Raw genomic sequence first — 25,218 nt, forward strand, 5'->3', positions numbered from 1 at the left:
AATGGTTTTTAGCCAGGCAGAGGGAATGGGAGAGAAGGGCAAGGCCCGCCAGAGCCGTGTGTGCCATACTCAGGCTGGCTACAGTCCCTTCAGTGGCCCTTGTTCAGGTTCCAGAGCCAACCCCAAACTTCTTCCTACCCAGATCACGTAGGCAACATCCATGCATCTGGGTATCCCAAGCTCATAAAGTCATCCATGCTCACCCAGGTTCTATGTTCAGCTGGGTCCACTCTGCACATCTGGTTCTCCTCAGCTGACATAGGTCCCTCTCTTCAGTGGGGTTCCCTCTTCTCAGCTGCTAGGCCTGTTTTAGTTTATTTTGAGTTTCCTGGGGTTGTCTGGAGGCCACGTAATGTAGGAGGTCCCCAGTCCCATACATGGGGGAATCCCAGTCAAATCAGGGGGTGCTTGCATCTCCAGTTCCCCATGAACCCTCTCCAAGAGGTGTGGTTGGCCGATGTGACTATATCCTGTACTTTCTGTTTTAAGATGTTTGGATGTGCTAGAGCTTGATGCTGGGGAGAGACACCCCCTCCCCCTGAATCAGTAGGTTCCTAGGAAAAACAGCACAGGGTTTGGCTCGCACGTCCCTCAGACAGACCAACACCCACACCCTTCTCTGACTTTCAGATGCAAAGCTATGTTCTCTGAACTACCCCGAGTCAGAGAATTAAAGAGGATCCCGACATCAGACAGAGTCAGGGAGGTGGAGAGGACCCCCCCCCACACACACACACACTTCCCCATCGCCACCAAAGCCTAGAACCCAGAATCGGTCACACTGACCAACAGTGGCCAGTCTGCTTGTTCTGTCTACAGGAGCCACAGCACAGGCCTGGCTTGAATCACTCTTACCTAGTTCTGAATTCCCAGCCCCGCTACCCATCCATAACATGCAGTGACCACTCCTCGGTCCTGGTGGCTGTATGGACCTCATGAGCCCATACACAGCCCTCATGGCTCCATCACCCCAGTCTCCGGTGCAAGACCTGGCTGTGACGGGGCTAGCTATGCAGACAGGTATGAAGACAAAGGTCATGAATTCCCTGAGGTTGATGGAGAGGTGGAGGAAACCTCAGCATCCACAGAAGCTGGCTGCAGTGATACCCTAGATCTCTCAAGACTCATCAGAGTCCAGTTACTGTGGGGCCACACCACACCCAGCCATTCTGGGGATCAGAGGGAGAGAGGCAAGCACAGCAGAATTTCAGAAGCACTGGCACATGGTTTATTTCGTCTTGGCGCAGGTGACAAACATAAAGGGTTTTACAGTATTTCTGCCTAGGAGAAAACTCAAGCGTTAGCACAGTAACTACACATCCAGTAACGGCTGGCCTGACCCGACCTCCCTTAAACAGGTGCAGCTCTTTACCATATGGCAGCATGTGAGTGCTGGTTAGTAGGTACTGGTGAGGGATTTACCGAGCATGGGGGGTTAGGGGGGCACAGCAATCGCACATCAGAATACACCTAGGCTTTTACTTCAACCCAAACCTGTCCACAGAGCCACGTGAAGCTGCTGCCAGGACCAGCGTCCTCTTCACGGGCGTGGACAGAGCATAAATGACATGGCCACTTGTCATTTGTGACGAAGTGCAGGCACAGCTGAAGTGTTGGCACGGGTTCCACGTTTAGCTGGGGTCATTACTTCCTTGTGAGCGATATCAAAAAAGAAAGGGGACAGTGACATTGTTTGAGAGTCAAGATGAAAGCTGTGAGCTGGGGAAGGCACTAAACTGAGACACAACGCTAAAGCACGCTTGGGCTCCCATCACCCACAAAGACGTCCCAGGTGCTTAAATCCTGCCCCACCTCGACTTCTGCAGACCGCCTCAAAGTCATTCGATTTCAACCCGGACAGTTTGCTAAGAGTTCGCACAGTCGTCACCGGGACTGCTAGAGATCACTGGGCATTGCTTTTTGTCGAAATAGCAAAGCCAGCACAGGTAAGAAATTAAAACTAGGCAGCCAACAAAATTTCCACAATGTTCGTTTTCTTGGAATTACAGAAACTCCTGCCATCCTTTCTCTAGAAGCCGAATCACTGCACTCCAAGCCCGCGAAGCTGCCAAGAGTCTGCAGTAGAGGTGGGGCTTGTCCCATGCCAAAGTACAAAACAGAAAGAAAACCAAGAAACATTAGCTCGTTGCCTAGGATCCCAAATGAGCCCTGGCAACACAAATGTAATTACCCATCAGCCAAACAAAAGGTCAATCTTTCATTTGTCGATCATTTTCCCCTTAAAGCAGCACTGTTCTTTCAAACGCCCGGGGCGTCAGCGTGCAAGGGTTACTGTCCTGAGAATATGAATGGGTGTCACAAACATATTAGCCTTATTTGACTCTTGTAACTGATAGTCAGATCTGTGCTCACATCAACCAGCCTCCTAGGTGGACTTAGCTGCAGAGTGTGACCAGCATGTAGATTATGAAAGGACTTACCCTGGTTCACACCCTGGAGGCACATCTCAGCGATGCCTGCTCCTCTCACTACCAGACCAATACCTTACAGAGTTCACGTCTGTTTGTTGGGGGTGGGAGGAGGCATTAAAGTTAGTGCTAACTGATAGGACCTGGAATCATCCAGAAGGTGGGCCTCTACGCATGCCTGTCGGGAGTTAACCTTGATTGCATTCATTGAAATGGAAAGAGCTGTCCACTGTGGGCCACACCATTTCCTGACTGGGTCCTGGGAATGTATACACTGGAGAAAAGGGAGCTGGGCGGTAATGTGCATTCAAGGTTGTCTCTTGACTGCAGATCAATATCACCTGTTCCCTCGAGGTCCTGCCCTGTGACTTCCGCAGCATGAGGGACTGTAACCTGAACTCTGAGCCACAATAAACCCTCTCTCCCGTGAGTTGCTTATGTCAACATGAAATGAATCTAAGACAGATGGGTAGTAAATCTCCCAGAACCCAAGAACAAGATGCATGGTTGCTAAGACATGCCAGGGCCTGCAGTATTTGTTTTCATAAGGGTCACTATTTAGAAACAGGATATAAAATATTTTATATGCTCTCAAAAACAGGTTGGGCACACATCTAATCATGATTAATGAACTAATTTTCCTTGCACGGTCCACACATTAATACATTTACCCTTTTGACTTCCCTGGGTTGTGTTTGTGTTCTGTGGGGCACAACAGCATGCCAGTCCCCACAGGAAGACTCCTCTGGTGTACATCTGTCCTCTCCAGGGGCGTGTCACTCAAAAGGCCAAATTTCAAAAGGGAATGCCAGAGGAATGACTTCTCAGGAAAAACCACATAATGACATTTTATAAGTTAGGTACTGAAGGAATGAAAATAAAAAGAGTTACAATATAAAAGGGACATCTCTCTAAACATTGTTTAGAGAGTAACATTTTTTCACTTTGCTCCCCCTCCTCCAGGACACTCCTAAGAAAGACCAATAAAACCAGGCATAAAGAAGTCTGTTTTTCTTTCCTAAGATGATTAACCAAGTTGCCAAGACATCCTCTTGGTTTATGAGTAATCACGAGCAAGCACAAAGCAACTGGAACATCCAAACAGAAACCTTCAACTCCATTCCTCTGGATCATGCAGAATAACCAAGCTGGTTGTTTCTAAACACACTTCACTATGACCTTTCAGAACAAGCTCTAAAAGCCTAACCAATTCCCAGCTAAGCACTGACTTCTATGGGGATGACATGGTATGTGCAGAGCTTCCTCTAATTGCGTTCCAGAAACTCTCAACCTACAGGGACCCTGTTGCAATAAAACAATGGGCCAGATGTAGAATCTCAATAAGTTGTTTGGGAACATGCATTGGTCCTTAACTCCCTAATAAACAGTAAGCCTTGTCTGTATATGCTCAAAATGGACAGCATCTTAACGCATGAGAGAAACAAGAACTGATTTGGTTTGGGTCCTTGCAACCTTGTCTACGTATGAGTTTCCTTTCAACTCTATTAGGGCGTTTGAAGTTAGATAAACGACACTTGCTAAACTACATTCCAAGCACATGTGTTTCTCCATGTCCTACTACTTAGGGTATCACACCTTCTTGGGAGATGGTTCATCTCCCTCACCAGAATCACAGAAGACACATTCAACACATAACCAAGTAGAGAGCTCAAAGTGTGCAACTGTCAACATGTGATTTTTAACTTGTCTTAGAGTGGGTAAGCTTGCCCTTGTTTATTCTAAAATGGGGAAGTGAGTGAACATGCAGAGCCTGCCGTCCTAGGGTCTTTTCAATAGGAGGACTCCCTTGCTGGCTGTTTTTTCCTGCTCAGCATGCTTCCTGATAACGTTTCATCAACAAAGACTTCAAATCTAAGCAAGGATGAATGATCACCTTTGCTAATAACATCCTCTCCACAGTTGCCTCGAAGCATGCCTTGACTCTGAGACACAAGCCTGGTTGTGTGTCTGTGTTGGACACAGTATGTTTGGGACTAGAAACCATGCTGGTCAACAAAGATTCACCTTTGGTACTTGGTACATTATTCTTGAAGTTATGTCTCACGCAGGGAACTTTTCAGGTCATGTAAGATCTTATAAGTTGTGGTTTTAAACCTCAGTGTGGGATGTGACCTTCCCTCAGCAGTTGCATTGATTCCTGGTCTACTTTCATGATCCCATTCAGGCGTGAGAGCCTTGCAGCAGGGACTGGGCAGGCTCCTCATTACACCTCATGTCCACCCCTGACTTCATTTGTGGCCTCTACGACTCTTCCCTTAAGCATCAGATTATCTGCATCATCCCAAACTTTATGCCCTGAACCCCACTAAGCAAGTGAAGCAACGGGAGAATCCAGCACTGCAAAGCGGGGCTTAAAACAGCATTGCAAAAAATGTCTTCGGAACCAGCGAAGCTTCTACTCTCATAAGCGTTAGCATGATGCGCTATGGCCAGCAGCCTGCCCTATGGATAGCGTCCTCCTTTCCTGCACCTTCTTTGCCCTCCCTCCCCACTTGGGGGGAGTGTTCTAGCCCACTCTCTTGTACTCCCACCCCAGCTGCTGAACAGTGGAGTTGTACTGCTGATCCTGTCCTAGGCAGCTGATCCCTGTTCCCCGCGGTCCGGTTTCTCAGGCATGTTGAGCACAAATGGAAACAGTACACCCCGGACATCCAGAGGGGATCCCAGGGGTTCGGGCTCAAAGCTGCCACCAGGTCCCGTTTCGCTGCCAGCCTCAGTGTCCTGAGAAGGCACGAAGCGCCAGGTCCCCGCGCGGCTGACACAGTAGATGGTACCATCCAGGGCGGCGCAGCGGAAGGGCTGCAGGCCTGACGGTGGGCCCGGGGGCCGCAGGTGCACGGCACACTGGCTCCATTGCTTGGCCAGGCAATGGTAGCGGAAGACGCTGACCCCACCACCTGAACCCACTGCAGCCTGAGCGTCACCGCGGTTCCCACATAGGTCAAAGCGATAGAGGAAGCCGTCCAGGGCCACCATGTCAGCAGAGCGCTCTCGACTGCTGCTGCAGGGACACTCCTGCCACTCATCACGTCGGGGGTCGTACTTGAGCAGGCGGTAGAAGAGCGAGCCCCCGGACACATAGATCTCGCCATTGCAGGTGGTAGCCTCGTGAGCCACTGCAAAGGCGCCCCGGGGCAGCGGGGCCACCGCGGTCCAGCGGTCTGCTCGCGGGTCATAGCGCTCCACGCTGAGCAGGCACTCGCCGCCCACAGCGTAAAGGTGGCCATCCAGGGCCAGCAGCTGCACCTGCGAGCGCGCCTGGCGCAGCGGTCGCACGGTACTCCAGCAGTCGGTGGCCGGGTTGTAGCAAAACACCTGGTCCGAGGGGCGCGCGCGGCCATCGGGTCCCGCGGGAGCCACACCGCCCGCCACGAAGAGGTAGTTGAAGAGCACGCAGAGACCGCAGCCGCGCGCCGGCGCGCCCTCGGGCAGCCGCGTCAGCTCGCGCCACTCCCCGGCCTCCGCCTGGTAGCAATAAACGGCCGCGTCCCCGCGCGACTCCGTGTCCCCGGACGGGCTCTGCGGTCGGCTGCCCGCGCGCTCCCCGGTGGGTCCGAGCGCAGCGGCCAGCAGGCAGGGGCGGCCCGAACACAGGCGGCGCCGCAGCAGCAGATCGCGCTCGGCACCGGACAGGCGGCCGAAGACGGCGGGCTCGCGCAGCACCTCCAGATAGTGGTCGCTCATAAAGCGGTAGGCGGCGTCGCGCAGCTCGCTCAGCCGCTGCCGCTTGCCGGCGCTCAGCACCTCGTAGCAGTTATCCAGGTTCAGATGCGGCGCCATGGCTTCGGTGGCGCGCTGCGCAGCCCCGGGCAGCTGGAGGCGGCGCGCGCCGGCCACAACCTCGGCCACATTGTCGGGCCGCACGCCCGCCATGCACCCGCTGTACGCGTCGGCCAGCAGCAGCCGCAGGGCCGTGAAGCTCACGCCTTGCACCCGCAGCACGTCCCGTGACGCGCGCGCGCGGAAGTAGTCGCTGCGCGCCGCCAGCACCGCCTTATGCGCCCGCAGCCGGCGACCGGCCACCTCGATGACCAGGTCGGGTTCTCCGTGCGCGGGTCCGACCCCGGGTGGCAGCGGCACGAGCTCCCCGAACTCGTCAAGAGACTCCGCAGGGCGCGCGTCCTCGTGGCGGGAAGGGGGCTCCTCCGGCGAAGCCGGCTCTTCCGGGCGCGCGCACTCTTCCGGGGACTCCGGGGACGCGGCGCTGCTGACTTCCCACTGCGTCTCCACCACACGCGAGTCACTGCGATGAGGAGGAGAGGCCTCGGCGCCCTCCGCGGCAGAGGCGCGAGACTGCGGTGGGGAGTCGTCCCCGGAGCTGAAGCACAGCGAGGTGCTGAGACTGCAGGATGTCTGCGCCGGGGACGCAGCGCCCTCCTCCTCCTCGGCTGGCAGCGGCAGGCTGTCCTCTCTAGGAGTCCCGGGCTCCGTCCCCGGGTAGAGGACGAAAGGCGCCACGGAGTTCTCCATGAGCGGGCTGTGCAGTGTGAGGTCTCTGCCAGCTCAGGAGTCACACATGCCTGGTGGAGGCTGAGCGTTCGTTGCCCTGGGGTCCTTGGCAACACACCCTTCCCTTGGCACCAGATCAGATTTCACATATGTCCACCCCCCCCCCTTCCCTGTTCACGCCACTCCCACCTTGCCCTTCCCACTCTCCTCTCTTGTGAGGAGGACGCGCCCAACTCCCACTGAACTTTTGAACCGCGGGATCCTCAACTCCGGCTATATCAGTCGGGGTGGAGGTGAACCAACCAGCTTGGTGCCAAAGCAGTTTTGTCGCAGTTCGCACTTGCTCTCTGGTGTGGCTCCAGGAGAACTGAGGTTGATGCCTCTGGTCCACCAAGGCACGCCCTTCTTTTGACTCTGTGAACCCTCTGTGTCACCTTGCCTCACAACGCTGCAGCCCCAGGACCGGAAAATCCTCTAGGGGTGGGGGTGACCACATTTAAATCCTTGGCTTCCGCTGTTTAGCCTCCAGCTGTGCAGCCCAGAGTTCAGCTGAGGTGTGTGTCTGAGTCCTGGGTGGCAGCTCTGCACCCTCGCAGTCCACCTGGGGAACTACTACCTCTGGGTGGGTGTCAGGAAAGACAGTTCCTGTGTGTATCCCAGGCCTTCTTCATTTGTCATCTGGGGCCTCCCTCTGCTGCCTCCTTCGTGGGATGTCAGGGTCTTGTTCCTGTTCACAAAAGGAAAGTGGGAAGCGTTGAGTTTCACTGTTGAGGGAGATGGTTTCACCCCTGACCCTTCACCACTTGCAGTTAGTATTCTATCTGGTGGCCAAACGTCTGATTAGCGCTGGAGTTTGGTGGAGAGGGAACACATAATCACTTAGTCCCCCTCTGGCACAAGACTAACAAAGGCCCAGTTCAGGCAACAGGTATCACCAGAAGAAGCTCTGATCACAGTAAAGTAAACCCAGTATGTGGCTAGTTCCATAAGTTGGACATTGCCAGCTATCAATGTGAAGTTTAACCCAGTAGAAGTACATTCAGAACCAAGACCGTGTGTTGAGGAAGCACAGCGTGGCTACAGACCTCATTAACTTAAAGTGCTGGCAGTCTCCTTGACTTTTCTGGACAACAATCCTATTCACTTGCAATCAATATGTGTCAAATATTTGAAACCATCAAGGATCTGATCCTGGGGCTCCACCTGCCACCCCTGTGGTCCTTACTGGAATCAGATCTCTTCCTCAGAGAGTCAGTTGCCAAATATCCTGAAGGGGGTAACGGAGAAGCAAGGCAAAGCCGCAGAGGTGTGGCAGGGTGTCAGGACCCTAAGAATACTAGGCAGAGTTCTGCCCTGGCAGGCACTGGTCTATGATGCCCTGCCTTGCTGGAGGGGATTTGAGCAGCAGGTCAGTGTGGCCCAATTGTACCCTGGCTTTCTGAAGAGCATGACCAGAAAAGCAGAGGCAACTCAGGGACTGGCACTAATGGAGAGAAGGTACTTGCTTCCCCAAGGCAAGAAGGAACAATCGGGTACTTTCCGTGAGCATCTCAGGGCCTGCTCCATTCCCTCTCCCCCCTCCCCCACCACAGCATAAGTGCTGCCATGGTTTGAATATGAGCTGTCCCTCCCAGCCTTATGTTTGAGTACACAGTTCCCAGCTACTGGTGCCCTTGGAGGAGATTGTGGCTGCCTGAAGCAGCAGGAATGCCCAACTTTTTGACAGTGCAACAGGATGTTGTTCCTGCTGGAGACCTGTGCAGTCAATTTAACCTACCCCCGTAAAAAAAAAAATCCCCTCATGTTTTACGTTATGAATTTCTTCCGGCCACCTTCATCACTATCCTGCATAGATGTGTGCTTAGGAGCTGGGGCTGTCTTGAGGGTTACATACCATCTCCTTCCTGCCTACTTTTCTGCTTTCCGATCTGCTAAGGCAGAGCACACCCTGGGCAGGTGCTCACTATCCCAGGCAGAGCCCCAGCTGTCATACCTACCCCCCAGAAACAGTTTATAAGCCTTGAAGCAGCACGCCCCAAACCTTCACCTGTTGCTTTTCATGTATTTCTGTCACGGGATGAAGAGGATAACATAGAGGCATGTCATGTGTGGCACCCACACCCCCACCCTGTTTTTCCAGCCACTTCGCCACTGACATCTGTCGTGGAACTTGGAGACATTAAGTTCCCTCCATGCCAGATCTGCTTCACTTGGCATGTTCTCTCTGCCCGTGGCGCTGCACTAGATCTTCAGGAGAGGTAATGCCAGGGAGGTTTGGGAACCTGAAGCCTTGTTCGTCAGGCACATGGGTCAGAGGACTCCAAGGATACAGGACATGATGTCCTTTGTTGACCTATGACCATCCCAACAAAGCTTCCATCCAGCTGTGTGTCAGCCCAGGGAACAGAAGGACTTGCTGGTCCACAGCAATGAGGATGTAAGAATGACCTCAAACACAAGAGAGATGGGTGCCCCAGAACCCTGCAGGCTGTAGAGCTTTTCCTTTGAGCTTAGCACTGAAGGAAAGTGAAGTCAGAAGCTTGACACGATACATGTCTTATGCAGAAATGTCTGGAAACCTCACTGGATGAGACCAAGTAGAGCTGCTTTTCCTGGTTGGCCCATTCTTCGCGCTGCCTCTGTGAGGGACAGCAGACCATCGTCACCTTTAGAACATCTTCTGACTTGGGACATGACCTTAGCACTATCTGGTTCCCTGGCTTCACAGCCTGAGAGGGGGACCAAGCAACAGAAGACTCTAAAAGAGAAGCTTGGGATTAGTCATTTCAAGGTCCTAAGTCCTGAAAGAATGTTCACTGAGTGAGCATTTTACTGTGTCCAAGCTGAAGCTATGCTAAGGCAGTGGTGTGGTCTGGCCCACATCTATGGGATCTGTCTTTGGTCAGGAGGCCTGAGATGGAGCTAACTCTAGTTCCGTGTCATTCTGGAAAAGGAAACTCAGTTACCTCCAAAAGCACGCTTGCTGTGTTTCTTAATGGCTATATTGCTTACTCCCAACACACATGACCCCAACACACACGACCCCAACATGACTTTTAAAAGCACATTTCCAGAGTATGGCTTTAACTGTACCCCACTGAATTCCTTGGTGTCCCATGATGCCCCTCAGCACAGACGGCAGGGTGAGCTGGCTGAGTCCTGTGGTCTGAGCATGGCATACAGAACATCTCCTGTAGCCTCACTCTGCTCCTCCTCAAGCAAGGGCTCTCCTGTCACCCTGTGCCAGCCAGCAACACTCACCCACCATTGCAGCAAAACCTGCCGGCCTCACCTCTTTGAGGCTGGTGCAGAACAAGTTAGGAGCATGCTGGCAACCATGATGTCCCCCACTAAAGCCAGGGTCACACTTCAGAAATCTGGTTACCTGAAGGCTGGCTGCACTTCTCCACAGCTCAAAAGAGAAACAGAGGCACCAAACCTCCCAAAATGAGCAAGACGAGCGGGGGTGGGGGGGGTGGTCCCTTGGCCTTTTGGAGGTGGTGTTAAAGAAAACTGAGTTCTTCACTAGGATCAGTCATGACTGCGGCTTAACCTGAAAGCAGCCAGGGCAGCCAGGCCATTTTCACACACAGGCCCTCCCTAATGAGATGGAATGGCTTCCTGGACAGTCTGTCCATGGGAATGACCGCCTGAGCTGTCTGACTCTGGTGTGATAACCCCCACCCCCATGCTTGTGTACAAAAGGGTGTACAGCAGGGAAGCAATGTGGGTTGTACAATTGGGAGCAGCTGTATTCGTATTAGGGGACTAACTGTAAACCCTAGCAGCTTTAAGAAGTTACAAAAATCTAAGCAAAATAGAATAAAGGAAAAGAACAACTCTGGCAGCTGTGGCTCTGCTAAGCCCATTCCATGCAATTCCAAACCAAATGGAGGTTTGGAAGTGGAAATTTCCCTGCGTTGTGGTCAGGTCTCGTTGAGGGCAAGGATTCCTTGTAGGCTCCTGCCTAGCGCTGTCACCATTATGGTACGGGTAACTGAAGCCTTTGCCGCCTGCTCCTGACCTTAGGACAAGACTCTCCTCAGTGATGCCAGCTGCTGGGAAGGAGTGTGCCAGGGCAGAGGAGGAGTGCCAAAGCCTCTTTTCCTAAATAGTCAGAAAATCATGCATTGCAGAACGCTTTTAGGTAAATATAGTTTGCATAGCATTTTCTCTGTAAGAATATGACCTTCTATACCTTAAAAATATCTAAACAACACTAAGTTTCTATTTACCATTTATAGGAATAAAAAACATAAGATTGTGTATGGCTTTCCAACGTAGACACTGGGCTATATGTTTAATGTGGGTATCAGTTTATACAAAATTAAGTTGTATGCTTTGCTCTAATGCCAGGTGTGAAAACGAATCCTTCAGGTTGCTACAGCCAGCTCACTTTACTTTGTTGATGAACTTACAAACCTGAGACAAACTCCAATGATGCACAGTGCTTCCTCGCGTCTCTCCCATATCCCGCCTGTGTCCCCCACACCTACAGGACCACAGCCTGTGTCCCCCACACCTACAGGACCACAGCCTGTGTCCCCCACACCTACAGGACCACAGCCTCTCTGGGAAAGGTATCGCTCTGCCTACCTGATGCTTCATAGTCAAGAACCAATAAACTGCCCCCAGGCACCTTGGGCCAGTCGGTGACGCACAGGGCAATGTATTTCTAGTTACCGCTCATCTCTCTTCCCAGCCACCAGAGCCTTCCCTGCGGCAGCTGCTCATGAGACAGTGTGCCCACCATCTCAGGATGGTGGCCATGCAGGGATGTGACGTGTAGGGAAGACAGCCTTGCCTAGGAACCTCCATTCTCCTGTGAGCCAAAATTCTTACTCCTGAAGCTCATGTTTCTGTTACCTGCTCTCTCTCTCTCTCTCTCTCTCTCTCTCTCTCTCTCTCTCACACACACACACACACACACACACACAGCAATTAAAGGGTCTTAAACTTTCCCTCTTCTGCAGCCTGGGAATCAAGAGACAACCTGATGACAAGTTTGTGCTGTGTGGGCTACTTATCGGCTACATGGCATAGCCCCCCAGACACTCTGAAACATCCGAGGGCCCTTGTTAGAAGAATAGGTCTGAACATTTTGGAACTCCTGGCACATTGTCTGTCTATGGCACTAATAGCTAATAAAACTCTCACCCAAAAGGCCAAGCCACTTCAGTGTCCCCTAGGACCTGAAATGTGAGACCTTTCATTAACTAGGGAGATATAATATATATTATATATGTGTATGTGCACATATCCCTAGTTAATATGTAATATATATATATATATATATACATACATCCATAGTTTATAATATATATTTCCTGGTCATATTTATAACTCGTAAGCACCCAGATAAAATGCCCCACAGTATACAACACACAGTACACCATACGATGTACTTGTGAGATGGCAGACTTCCCAGGTTTGGTGGGCATGCTGGGTGCTGGAAGGCAGAGCCCAGGCTCTCTTGGATAACCACACTGAGTCCTCCTTGTGTTTTTCTTTCCTGAGACAGGATGTCACCACACAGCCTAGGCTGCACTTTAACTTCCCGCACAGCCCTGGCTGGCCTCACACAGGAAACCTTCTTGCCTTTGCCTCCCATGCGCTGGGATTTACAGGTAGGTGCTATCACACCCAACAGATTTTCATATTTTCTTTTAAAAAAATAAACCTATATGGCTTTTGTAATTATACAACTTGCAGGTTTTAAAGTATTGAAGTTCTCTCTTAAAAGTTTCAAATGTATAAAAACAAGGACAGATGTTGGGACAGTGGCTCCCCTTTTTCCCCCCAGTCTTTGATCATTGTTCCTATCAAAAGCACCTGTGCTTAGATTCCTCTTCCCCTCCCAGAACACAGTCTCACCTTGTTCTCATCCTTCAACTGTTGTGAGCCCCTGAGCTCTCATGGATTCCCCAGTTCCACATGTATCCCCCGCACTCCTAGCCTGGCCACACCCAATGATGTGCAACTGACACTTGTCTCCTTGTATGCCGGAACAGCACCAAACACCCCAAACCCAAGAACAGGTGTCTCAACACACACTATACAAGTGGGAAGGCCAGTGATTGAGGTAGGGGCTCTTCCCCAATTTCCTGACTGACTGAGGACTGAGCCACAGTGGTGGTGGTGGGGGGGTCCTCAGCAGCTCACAGGTGCAGTGAACACCGAGCAACCAGCATTCTCTGGGGAAATACAATGCTGGTGGCACTTTTTGAAGGGGACAGAGTGCAGGCCATACATCCTCCAAATTCAAATCACTGGGCAGGTTTCGCATGATCCTCAGTTGCCTCTGTGGTCTCTGGCGTAAAGCAAGCAGATGCAGCTGCAGCTTGAGTCTGTGCCCAAAGCGCTCCTGCTGCGGTCCCACATACCTGCCTTGTATGTCTGTTGCTGACGAGCTGGGACTCCAGGCAGCTGACATCCCGACTGCCTGTTTCAGCTCTAGACTAAGCGCCATGAGTCCAGAAGGTTCCTCCCTCACGACTGTCACTGTTCCTTTGGGGAGAGAATCACACCCAGCAAATACTCCCTTCAGCCCAAATGGGATGCCAGTCACTATGACCATGGCCATGTTATGGCAAGTTCAGTGCTGACTCTCCCCAGTCCCCCGAGGTCAAGAGGCTTGAGGGTAGGCTTAGGGTGGTACCAGAGAAAGCATTTGTTCCAGTTCACTCTAAGCTAGAATTGAGGGAAAATTGCCCTGGCTGGTCTCTGTGTGTCTGTGTTGTCTCTCTCTCTCTCTCTCTCTCTCTCTCTCTCTCTCTCTCTCTCTCTCTGTGTGTGTGTGTGTGTAAATCTCAACATAAGTAAAAAAAAAATCTAAGATATGAAAACCACAGGAGAAAGAACACTGGACTGAATCAGGTCCCAAACCCTTCATCTGGCATACAGAATTCTGAGGTCTGTGAGCTGCACATACCAGTACTCATCTGGACATGCCCCCACAGCTGCGGCACCCCACCTGGACATGTCCCCACCAGTACTCACCTGGACATGCCCTACAGCTGTGGCACCCCACCTGGACATGTTCCCACCAGTACTCACCTGGACATGCCCTACAGCTGTGGCACCCCACCTGGACATGTCCCCACCAGTACTCATCTGGACATGCCCCCACAGCTGCGGCACCCCACCTGGACATGTCCCCACCAGTACTCATCTGGACATGCCCTACAGCTGTGGCACCCCACCTGGACATGTCCCCACCAGTACTCATCTGGACATGCCCTACAGCTGTGGGCACACAATCATCACAATCATCGCATGAGTAACAGAACCACTGTCTTGATTAAGAGACAAGCAAATGATCTGTTCTCAGAAACATTAGGTGCATGGTCTCAAAAGACCAAACCCAGCCCAGCAGTGGCCCTGCCATCGCCCTTGCACATCCACAGGTGGCCTTGGAGAGGAGATCCAAGGCATTTGGCTTTCCTAGTCCTTAAGTTTAATAAACCATGTGAGCTAATAGGGCTATTCACTGGCCATGGTGTTTAAAGGTCCGCGCTCAGTCAGACTCTAGTCCCCAGGGTTTCACAGTATTTACAGCATGACGCTAGGGTCAGGCCACACTGCATAATAGAGAGAAGGCAGGATTCCGTCCCCTGGGACCCTAGACCATCACCAGCTGAGGGCTATTTGGGGAGATCTGAAGTATCATGTAGAGAGATTACATTTTCACTTATCCAGTTGGACACCGGGTCATGAAATAATAGATGTCACCATCTGTTTCCTCCACCCAATTGTGGATGGTCTTATATCCCACTATTCTGAGACACACACAGGGCATAGCTTCATATCCTACAGGATGCATTTTCTACTTTCAGGCCTGAAGCACAACACTTGAAAGCAAATGGGGATAAAGACCACTGCCCAAGGATGGGAGTGTTCAAACCTGGACTACAGAGCAACCCTATCCACCCCATCTCTGTTACAAGGTAGGCAGACTCACTGGGATCAGAGGTGGATGGACTGACAGAAAACAGTGGAAATTAAATGCCGGCTCACTCAAAGCATTCACAGTTAGATGATGCAAGCTGTGCCCCTGCCTTCTGCGAGGACAGACGCCCAGACACAGATGGAATATTCTGACATCGGAAGTGACTCAAGTGACATTAGGGACTTGGAGAAATAAAAAGCGTGAACACCTGGAATCACCGAGACCCGGGGGAAAGGTACACACACTGTAAGTCTATCTTACATGTATAGCTAGAACATCTGATTCCTAGCACTGCCTGGACCAGCCTGACTGTGGAACATCCGTGAGCCCAAAGTCAACATGGAACGTTTCACCAGTGACAGGTGTTACCGCCAGAAATGAGAGGCCAGCAAGGCTGATGAACCTGCAGCTTTTCCAAGCATCCACTCAGGTTCTGACTGGTCCTCTAAAACTGGACAATACTTACTGGTAGTCATTATCAGATGGACACAGAGCACCTACCATGGGCTGGGTACACAAGGCTGGGCACCTGGAGCTGTAACAGGAGACAGACTAAGCTATCACATGTTTAGATGGAATCAGACGCCATGACCAGCTAAGTGTGGACACAAGACCTAAGATGCCATGACAGGACCTAACTTCCAGGGCAGGAGATGCTCCCGGAGAATATGTAATTTCTGCTGAAGCCAGTGGGAGACTCGAAGGCCTGTGGGAGTGAGTCTGGCTCCCCAGGAGAGTGGACAACGGAATGTAAGGGGCAGCGAGATCTCTGGTAGCCACAGAGTTCTGTCACCTTGGCCACAAAGAGACCCATGAGCGCCTTTGGAAGAATTAAAGCAAGCAGTGATGAGCAGGGAGAGCCTGTCTTGTCCTTTTAGACATAAACAAAGATAAAAGATCTTGATTCTTATTCTTCAGCACTGCTAACTTTACCTTAAAATCCATGAGCTCAAATCCACACGGCCCAATCATAATGAATCCCACCAACACGATTCCGCCTTTTTTTTTTTTTTTTGTGGTGGTGGCAGATGCTTTTAATCCCAGCACTCAGGAGGCAGAGGCAACGATTCCGCCTTTTTGAAGATTGGCCAGGTGTTACCTGTAATGCCACCTACACGCTTTCTTAAATATAAAAATGCTGCCTGTCGCTTGCAAAGTGGAAAACACAGGAAGGGAGGTGAGACAGGTCTTTGAGCATACTCTACGTGTGAAGTACGGGGCATTTCCTCCTGCATCAAAGGACCAACAATAACACGTTCAGTCTCAGGAACAGGAGTGCTTCCTTTTCTGTTCTGATAGTTTATGTTTGTTCAAAGTCTTTTAACTTGTAATTTGTTACTCTGAACACTTCAGTGACAGACTTTTCAGTGGCGTGAGCTGGCCTACACTAAGTACAAGGTGTGAAATCTTAGACAAAGTAAGACTGTCACCAGGCAAGGGACAGGACAGCTAAGTGACTTATGTGGTTACTCATGTTCTAGGCAAATGAAATGGAGGAAATAATTTCTAAACTTGTGAGCTCTTGGGTTTATAAAACCAAAACTTGGGCAAGATCACACAGTGGCAACAGCATCAGGACTGCCCAAGCCCTGGCAGGTCCCATACTGCAGCTTCTGGTCAGCACACTTGATTCCACACTTGATTAAAGTAGGCGGCGGCCCCCAGCCAGACTCCAGCTCCTTTGCTCTCCTCATCCACAGTGCCTGCGCTTGTGAAAACTGTCAGTTCGCAAACATAGGATGTTCCCGAACTGGAACGTCCTGTTCAGCCTCAACAGCAGGTGTTAACTGCTTCGGGGCCACAGAGAAAACAGGATTCTTTTTTATCACAGTTACGGTGTCCAAAGCCACACTTCCTGTTTGGAGGTCAGAAAGAGGAGGCCTGGAAGAGATGATGCTGAGACAGGAAGGCTGGGGTGGGGCACCCTGGCTTGGTCACATGATGGCCCCACACTCCAGTGCTGACACACTCTGGGAGCTGGAACCCTTCCAAGTGTGCTGGATAAGAGTAAAGTACGGAGGAAGGAGTGGCTGCAAGGCAAGCTCAACACGGGGTCCCAAGGGCACTCTGCAATGAGGATTTACGATTATCTCCCTTTGGGGCCAAAGGTCACATGGGTGGCCCAATACCCTTGGAGCTTCTGTGGGTAGCCTCCCTATAGACATTGGTTTCTTCTCTCTGAGGGGGTATTGTGAGAGTGGTCCAGCCTGGACTGGTCTTTGCCACAGGAGTCCCACAAAGGCACCTTTCATTTTCTGCTGGCGCTTCCTCAGTCCCGAAAGCACATTCGGGACACCCCTAAGAATGTCACACTTTACCAAATAGCAGCGGAGAAGGCAGGGAGATGACACCGTGTGGAAAGGAGCAGGCTGTCTTAAGAGGGCCGAGTTCCAGGTGTCCCTTTCCTTTGGGATGGGGGAGGACACCACAGGGTCCTGCTAGCTCTGGGTACCCACAGACTCTAAGCAAACAGCCCTACATGCTCTGTCAACCTTCCAGACACCTGGCCCCAAGAACAAGTGAGTTTAGCAACTTAACAGCACGGGTCTGATAAACTGATCTCTGCATTAGTATTGTTGTTGCTATTTATGCTGGCTAGTTTTGTGTCAACTTGACACGCACTACAGATAGCTGAGAGGAGGGAACCTCAGCTGAGATAATGCCTCCCTAGATTAGGCTGTAGGCAGGCCTGTAGAGCATGTTCTTAATTAGTGATTGATGGGAGGGGCCAGCCCACTGTGGGTAGTTCCACTCCTGGGCTGGTAGTCCTAGATTCTATAAGAAAGCAGACTGAGCAAGATATGAGGAGCAAGCCAGTAAACAGCACCCCTCCATGGCGTCTGCATCAGTTCCTGCCTCCAGGTTCCTGCCCTGTTTGAGTTCCTGTCCTGACTTCCTTCAGTAAAGAACAGTGATGTGTTAGTGTAAGCTAAATAAACCCTGCCCTCCCCAAGTTGCTTTCAGTCATGTTGCTCCATCACAGCAATAGAGACCCCCCAATTAAGACCCCCTAATTACAATCATTGCATATGCTTCTGCAGTACAGAGCGCCTTTGTCTGCCATAAAGGTTCTAATTTAGCTTGTTTCATTGGCCACAAGCACAGCCACCCACAGTCCCGCAGGCCCCTCTCACATGGTAGGTCTCTCTGCCCCCTTGCTCTGTGCAGTTTAACCTTAAGAGGGAAGCCTGCTTCTCAAAGGCGGCATGAGTTGAATCTTCTCTGGAAAGTAGCTGAAATGTGCCTTCTGGAGGACTGAACCCATGTTATCCATGAGGCAGGCAGGTAAGGCTCACTCTCGCCTTTCCTTCCATCTTTTCTGTTTGTTTTTGAGGTCCTAGCTGCCTTATCCTTCTCTCCTCCTTCGTTAGACTCCCATATTTAATCTACATGGGAAGTAGAAAAAGACAAGATCTCTGGAGTAAACTGGGAGCATGGGAACCTTGGGGGAGGGTTGAAGGGGGAGGGGAGAGGCAGGGAGGGGAGTAGAGAAAAATGTAGAGCTCAATAAAAATCAATTAAAAAAAGACTCCCATATTTAGCAAGGCTACTGCAGGTGCCTGTTCCGGTTTCTGTGATGCTGCCTCACCAGGTTGGCCCCCAGGAAACGGTCAAGGAAGAGAAGCAGGGAGCTCTGTGGTTCCTTTTGGCAGAGTGCAGCGCCTTCGGGAACTGTAAGCGCTTTTACTCAGGGCAGCCTTGCGGAAGCCCAAGAGAAGGAAACACTCTGTACAGAAGGGATGTGCAGATGCAGCTCTTGTCTAGCGGTGTGGGTCCCCAGAGATCCCTGAAAACTCGGGACGTTCTAAGACAATTGGAAATTGGACGGTGTGAGATGCAGCCAGCTCCAGCTAAAGGAAACAGATGCAGTACAAGAAGAAACAGCATGCTAGGCTCAGGAGGTACTGCGGGAGGGGGGGGGGTCGGGGGAGGGGGCAGAACACAGGCAGAGAAGGTCACTTTGCAGCAAACAGCAGACATTCCACGGAGGGCCAGGATCAAGCTACAGCTAGTTTGTAACTGGCTGTCTTGGGATAGCTGTGGGCCAAGGGCTTATCAGTCTCTCAGCTCCCTTTCCCACCAAGAGATGAGAAAATGATTGGTTTTATCATCCATGTAGGTGTACACACTATCCAGATGTTTGGTCAAACATCAACCTATATGTCACCTGGATATCAACCTATATTTCACTGTTTAGAGAAGGCTAGCACAAAGTCAGCAGACTGAGTAAAACTAGATGTCCTCCATTTTCTGAGTAGGCCTTGACTGGTCAGTGCACAGCTTAGGAGAGAGATGGAGGTGTCTGAGGAAAAGAGAATTCACCCTCCAGACTCATGCTACACCATCGGCTCTTCCTGGTGTACTAGCATATTTTCTGTGGTTGTAACTGGACACCCAAGACCGGGACATTTATAAAACATAGAAAGTTATTTATCTCTGAGGACTGGGAAGTCCAAGGACACACCTCTGGCCGTCAACGTGGCTTCCGGCACAGGCATGACCAAAATCAATGGACAAATGCCACCTTCAGAAGAGGCAAAACGTGAGAAGTGGACTCACAATGAACCAAGCACAACCAATCACAAGAGCTGGCACAGGAGCGGCACCGACCTCCAAATGATCAAGTATATGTCATCAGGAACCAAGCCTCCAACACAAGCCTTTCAGGGGACACTTCAAACTGGGACAAAGCTTCAAGGTGAGTCATATAAGAAGAAACCACATTCAGAGCTCTGGGACCTGGGCACCTGCCTGCTGAGCTGCCCCACCCATGGGGCCTTGGTTGTGATTAATCTTCACTACCAATTTGACTGGCTTTGGAATCATCGAGAGACACCCCTAAAGAGAAGACCCACCCTGAATGTGGGCAGCACCATCCTTGTGCTGCATAAAAAGGGAAACGGAAGAAGCATGCTGAGCGCCAGCATCCATCCTGCTCCCTGACTGCAAATGCAACCCCCAGCTTCTTCTCTTTCTCGCTGCCACGCCTTCCCCACCACGTGGTTCAGAGAGCAAACCCTAAGCCAGAACAAATCCCCTTTCCCTTAATTTCGTGGCAGTTAGTTTTGCCACAGCATCGGTCTCCCACACACACTCTTGCACACTCCGTGTCCCATGGTTATCTGAGGAACACTGGCAAGATCGACAGTGACCCCGTGCTGCTGACTGTGGTACCTACAGGTGTAGAGCAAACATCTTCCCTCTTGGGTGCACAGGCCTTCGAATGGATAGGAAGGGCTCAAGGCAGCTCCTTCATCCAGTAATGGGACTTAAAACTGTGACCCCAAGGGAGTGTAAGGTATTGAGATTTCTGACCCTCATCTTATGGAAAGGGGGATTGGAGTCAGCAGTCGGAGGTCTGACTTGACAAGTGACACTTTCCAAAAACACCTCTTAGATGTGACCTATGCAGGACTCTCCCTGGGGTAAGAGATGCCAGAGCTCCTTGAGTGGTGGAGTCCAGCTCTTCACTCAGCAGGCTGTGACTGTAACGGAAGTGGTACTATGTGACTAAAGGCTCCCCAGGAAAAAGTGGTCCAGCTTCCATGGGACTCTTTCTTAGGACACGCTCCTTACAGCCCATGATTTGCCAGGGAAGAAGTTGGCACACAGATAAGAGGTCCAGCGGCCTCTGCCCAGCCATGCCAGGAGCCCTGCCTCCAGGCCGCCACATCTGGCACTGACTGGCAGACATACCACCCCTAAGACTTTAGGATGGCAACCAAAATGAACGGATGCTATTGTTTAAGCCATCACGTTTTCTCAGCCGTGAGGACCTGAACAGGAGTCATGGTCCTTGAACTGAGGACTGCATCCCATGCGATGGGAAACAAAGGCCCTGTCTCAGAAGATGGGTGTTCTAAAGGGTTGTGCTGACCAAGGCATCCAAAAGCAGATGCCCACATCCTGCGCAGAGACCACCATAGCAGCAAAAGCAGAAGATGGATGACGCGCGGAGATCCCAGATTCAGTGAAGGCAGATGCCACAGCTGTGTGGCTCTAAGCCGTTCTTCACCAAAGCAATGACTCCAAACATCCCGACAAGGCCTTTTATTTACGCAACCTCTTCCCACACCTGCCATCTTCAGGCTCTCCCTTTGACCCGGGGTCTCCATTCTGAGCCATGTGCCCCTCCATCCTGCCTTCATCAATGTCTGTGAACTGAAGTCTAGTGATCTGCCTCACACTTTAGGGCCTCTGCACGTGAAAGTCTCTGCTGATGCACCATGCCAATCCCCTGTCCACACCAGGAGTCTTCATTATGTATGTTTACGGGATGTTCACACTCCCTCCGGAGCTCTTACACAAGTACTGACAGGGCATGCTTCATGCTTCATGTTTTTGAGACTAAGATGCAAAGGCAGGGAGATCCAGTTGATGGTACCCAGAATTGTGTACCTAGAACCTATGATGACACCACACTCACAGCAGACATCAACAAGCATCACTGAAAGAGTGTTCAGCCATCTGAACAGTAGTCACCAGACCTCAGTTTCCAAGACAATATTTAATTATGATACTCTGTCTAGCAGGAGCCAGAACGCTTCCAAAACAGACTCCTAGAAGTTTGCATTTTATTATAAAAGTCCTACACGGTAAATCTTCTACAAACACTTGCTGGTACTAACACTCTCAGTGTAGAAAGAACTGCGCAGACACGGCTGGACTGCAGGGACTCACAGGAGGCTGGGCTGGCTTCTACTGGAGGCAGTCTGCTCTGCCCCATGCAGTCCTGATACCCAGTCGCCCAGGGCTGTTCTGACCACAGGCCTCCACGCAGGGCGGTCCAGAGAATCACTGCCACTGCCTAAGTGGATCCAGATTTGCACCAAGCTGTTATTACACAGTAAACTATGCCGTTGGTGTTTAGGAAACGTCTGGAATATGAGCTTGGATGGAGCTCTGGCAAGGGGAGAGCTGCTTGGCTCAGACAGCATAGGCAAGTCCCTTTGTTCATGCTGCGACTTGTACTGGGACATACCCCATCAGAGACCACCGACAGCGGGGAACAAAGTGGTGATGTGATCTCAAACGACAGACCCTTCCATCCTCTCATGGCGTAGTGGCCCCCAAGATGGTGTTGCTGGGAAAGGCTTGTAAGGAGTCGTATTTAAGGCTTTCTCCTTCTTCCTTAACCGCAGATGACCTTCCATACTGCAAGCAAAATATTTTAAGTATTTCCCCTCTGTACTTTCCTATTGATAAGATGAGCCGTTTCTCGTAGCTGGCACTGAAAATCTCTGTAGAATTTTTTTTCTCATCAGAACCTTAGCTGTGTTACACCAGAAGGAAGCGTTGGAGCGCCTAATGAATCAGCAACGGAACACCGGTTTCTCCCGGCAACTCTGGTACCCGGGAAAGCTCCCTTCTGCCTGGCAAGACTTGAGGCAGGGAGGGTTCTAATAATAGGAGCCGCTCAGGATAAAAGGCTTAAGGGCGCCATTGACAGACAGCCACGGGGTTACTAATTAGAGACCCAGTAACTGCGATTCAGTGGGTAGTGCAGGGGTGCTGGGAACCCGCGGGGAACCAAGGAACTTCGAGATAAGCTCCCGAGTGGGCTGAGTGGAAGTAAAAGTGCTCACCGCGATGACGTGCTTTTCCTGTCTCCAGAATAGACACTAGCAAGGAGGGGGAAAGGTAGTTCTTTAGAAAAGCTAAAAATGTTGGCGTGACAATCCTGTCTAGCGCTACAGGTGCAGTGGGCCAACCGAGAGGAACTCTCCAGGACCTGCCCCCACCGCCCTGGAGGGGGCTGTCCCAGCCGCGCAGCGGAGCTGGCAGGGTTCCGGGAAGGCTGGGGCTCCACTGCCAGCTCCGTCGCCTGGCTGCAGGCGAGCCGCTGCACTCAGTCCTAATTTAAATGCAGCGCGCTTTCCTCCTTCCACCCCCTCCCCACTGAGCTGTCAGGCACGTCCCCGCGCAGGCCACCAGGCGTCCCCGACCCTCCGTCTGGCTCCATGAGCCCAGGCGAAAAGTGTGGTCGTGCCATGGCCCGCACGCCCCCGCAGATTATGTGTGGCTAAGGGGACAGACAGCATAAGGGCCCCCGGTCCCGGAGCAGCAAACCATGTCCACATTTCGAGCTAGTGCCGCGTCCCTATCTTCCACCCCCCAGTAAAAAACCCGGCGCCGGCAGGAGGGAGCGGCCGGACCCAGGCCTGGGAGGGGCACGCGCGGGCGACTCACTGTCGCCGGCCGCCCTCCCACGCCCAGCCCGGTGCTTACCTTGGAAGAACCCGCCCTCCCCCTCCAGCCCCGCACCAATGCCCACCTCCCGCCAAGAGCAGCGCCCCTGCCTTCCATCCCCAAGGTCTCTCCATCCTCCCAGAGTCCCGCAGGCCGCGCCCGGTCCCCTACCTCACCGCTCGCAGCTCGCCTCTCTCCCTCCACCCCTGCGCCCACCCGAGCCCAGGACACGCAGCAGGGCCGGGGGAATCTCAGGCGCGCATGCGTATGCGAACATTCGCGCGCACCTGTACGAGCGCGGCGGTGGCGGGTGGAGGGTGGATGGCGCGGGCGAAGGCTCCACGCACCTGTATGAGCGAGCGCCGCGATGCTGCGCGCCTTCCCGCCGCCGGGAGCGCGCCGGGCTCCTCTGCTCCCCCACCAACCGCTGGGCTGGCAGCGGCCGCTCACTCCTGCGTGCGTCCTGCGCTTGCAGGGAGCGCGAGCTGTGCGGCCGCCCACGGCCCGGGCGCGCGTGCACCTCGTTGCGGTCCCGCGTGCAGCCTCCGGGTTGGGGGTCCGCCGGTCGGGGCTGCGGCTGAGCTCGCCCTCCGAGGGCCTAGTGTGAGCCGGGCCTGCGCTCGCCCCCTGCTCCCGCGCCTGCCTCCGCACTTAACCCTTTCCATCCCCAGGGAGCAGAGGCCCAGGGAGCAGAGGGGCTCCTGGCAGTCAACCTCGGGCCTAGACAACTGCTCCACTGAGCACGGGGAGTCTCCAGTAACGAGACCCCGTTGCATCTTGTGGGCATGACCTGTTGAGTCTTCCTCAAACCCAAAAGGCACCGGGAACAGGTGTCAAGCGGTAGAATGGGTTCCGCCTATGGCAGTCTTAGCTGTTGGACTCCAATACTACATCCTGGCCCCACTGGAGACGATGCCATGCGTAGTAGTTAAAAACCCTTTGGCCATATCTTGATAGTGTTTGGAATCTTTAAAAAGTTCGGGATAGAGAAACGTACCAACCGGCGGATGTTTCCTGGTGTTTAGACAAGGCCTTCCCTCCTACGTGGACAGCCTGGGGTGTGTGAGTGAGACAAGTCAGGGTTGGACCGGGTAAATGCTACTTTTAAAAGCTTTATGCAGCCGGGCGATGGTGGCGCAGGCCTTTAATCCCAGCACTTGGGAGGCAGAGGTGGGCGGATCTCTGTGAGTTCGAGACCAGCCTGGTCTAGAGAGCTAGTTCCAGGACAGGCTCCAAAGCCACAGAGAAACCCTGTCTCGAAAAAACCACAAAAAAAATAAATAAAAATAAAAGCTTTATGCAAATTACCCATGGCTAGATTTCAGAGGACATTCGCTTTCTTCCCGGCTTTGCTATGCTTGGCCAATTTATACCATCAGCCCTTCTGAATACAATACCAAAGTTGTAAAAACTCTTCTTGTTCATTAGCCAGGCATCAAGCTGGGCAGAAAGCTGCAAACTGCAGGAATTAGACCTTCCATTTTCTGTTCGTTACGACACAAATAGGCAATCTTGAGGCTGAGATCCTTTTCATTATTAATTTCAGTTTTTCCTCAAACTTGCGAGAGACTCTCAAGGTCCCTTAGTGCGTTTCTATTTACACGTGGGTGGAGAAGAGGCAGAAGCTAACCAGGAAACAGTCTCTTCTTGGCTTTCCCTACACCGTGAGCACCCAGCATCCCAGCTCTGAATGCTGGGAGAATCACTGTTGTCCAGGACCATGTGGGATTTGCAGTCCTTCCCACCCCCTCTACCGCTCTGTCACCCAGGGATTTTTAACAAAGAACTTCCAACTACCACATCTCTGCAAATTTCACCAATTTCACTGAAACTGAGTCTATAAACAGTGAAGTGTGGAAACACATGAGGTTACCTCATAACCCTCCTGCATTAGACTCTGGGAAGGTAGTCTCAATTACTTCCTTTAGTTCTTCACTCTTTAAGAAAATGTTCATGGACATCCGCCCCATGCTGGAAGGTCTTTGTACCTTCTGAGGTCCTGAAACTGACCTGGACTGTGATCCTGATGGGAGTAATAGCGTATGCTATTAAATCCTCCTGCCCCGGAAAAACCCCAACAGCAGTGTGGACTTGAGAAGAATGAAGACACATCACCATGAAAGAAAATGACTGCCCCCCCCCCCAGGGCCTGACACTATTAGGAGGTGTAGCCTTGTTGGA

General features: G+C 52.0%; 1 protein-coding gene across 3 annotated transcripts; it reads right to left on the minus strand.

The window, feature by feature from the left end:
• Window positions 1-1,212: 1,212 nt before the first annotated feature.
• On the minus strand, window positions 1,213-23,655 carry Kbtbd11 (kelch repeat and BTB domain containing 11). Of its 3 annotated transcripts, none has more exons than XM_041673662.1 (2): window positions 23,385-23,655; window positions 1,213-7,626 (listed from the first exon to the last, which is right to left on the minus strand). In XM_041673662.1, the coding sequence occupies exon 2, from the start codon at window positions 6,918-6,920 to the stop codon at window positions 5,022-5,024; it is 1,899 nt and encodes a 632-aa protein (XP_041529596.1). In that variant the 5' UTR covers window positions 6,921-7,626; window positions 23,385-23,655; the 3' UTR covers window positions 1,213-5,021. The 3 variants fall into 3 exon arrangements, with proteins under 3 accessions (XP_041529596.1, XP_041529598.1, XP_041529597.1); XM_041673664.1 differs by having other exon boundaries at window positions 23,325-23,655; XM_041673663.1 differs by lacking the exon at window positions 23,385-23,655 and adding an exon at window positions 23,209-23,312.
• Window positions 23,656-25,218: the final 1,563 nt, after the last annotated feature.

This window comes from Microtus oregoni, unplaced genomic scaffold, assembly GCF_018167655.1.
Source record: "Microtus oregoni isolate MIOR12 unplaced genomic scaffold, Mior012 000024F_ref0000369, whole genome shotgun sequence".
Taxonomy (NCBI): domain Eukaryota; kingdom Metazoa; phylum Chordata; class Mammalia; order Rodentia; family Cricetidae; genus Microtus; species Microtus oregoni.

Bases quoted from the DNA above. Each gene is read 5' to 3' on its own strand.
- Kbtbd11 (XM_041673662.1), bottom strand. From the start codon at position 6,920: ATGGAGAACTCCGTGGCGCCTTTCGTCCTCTACCCGGGGACGGAGCCC.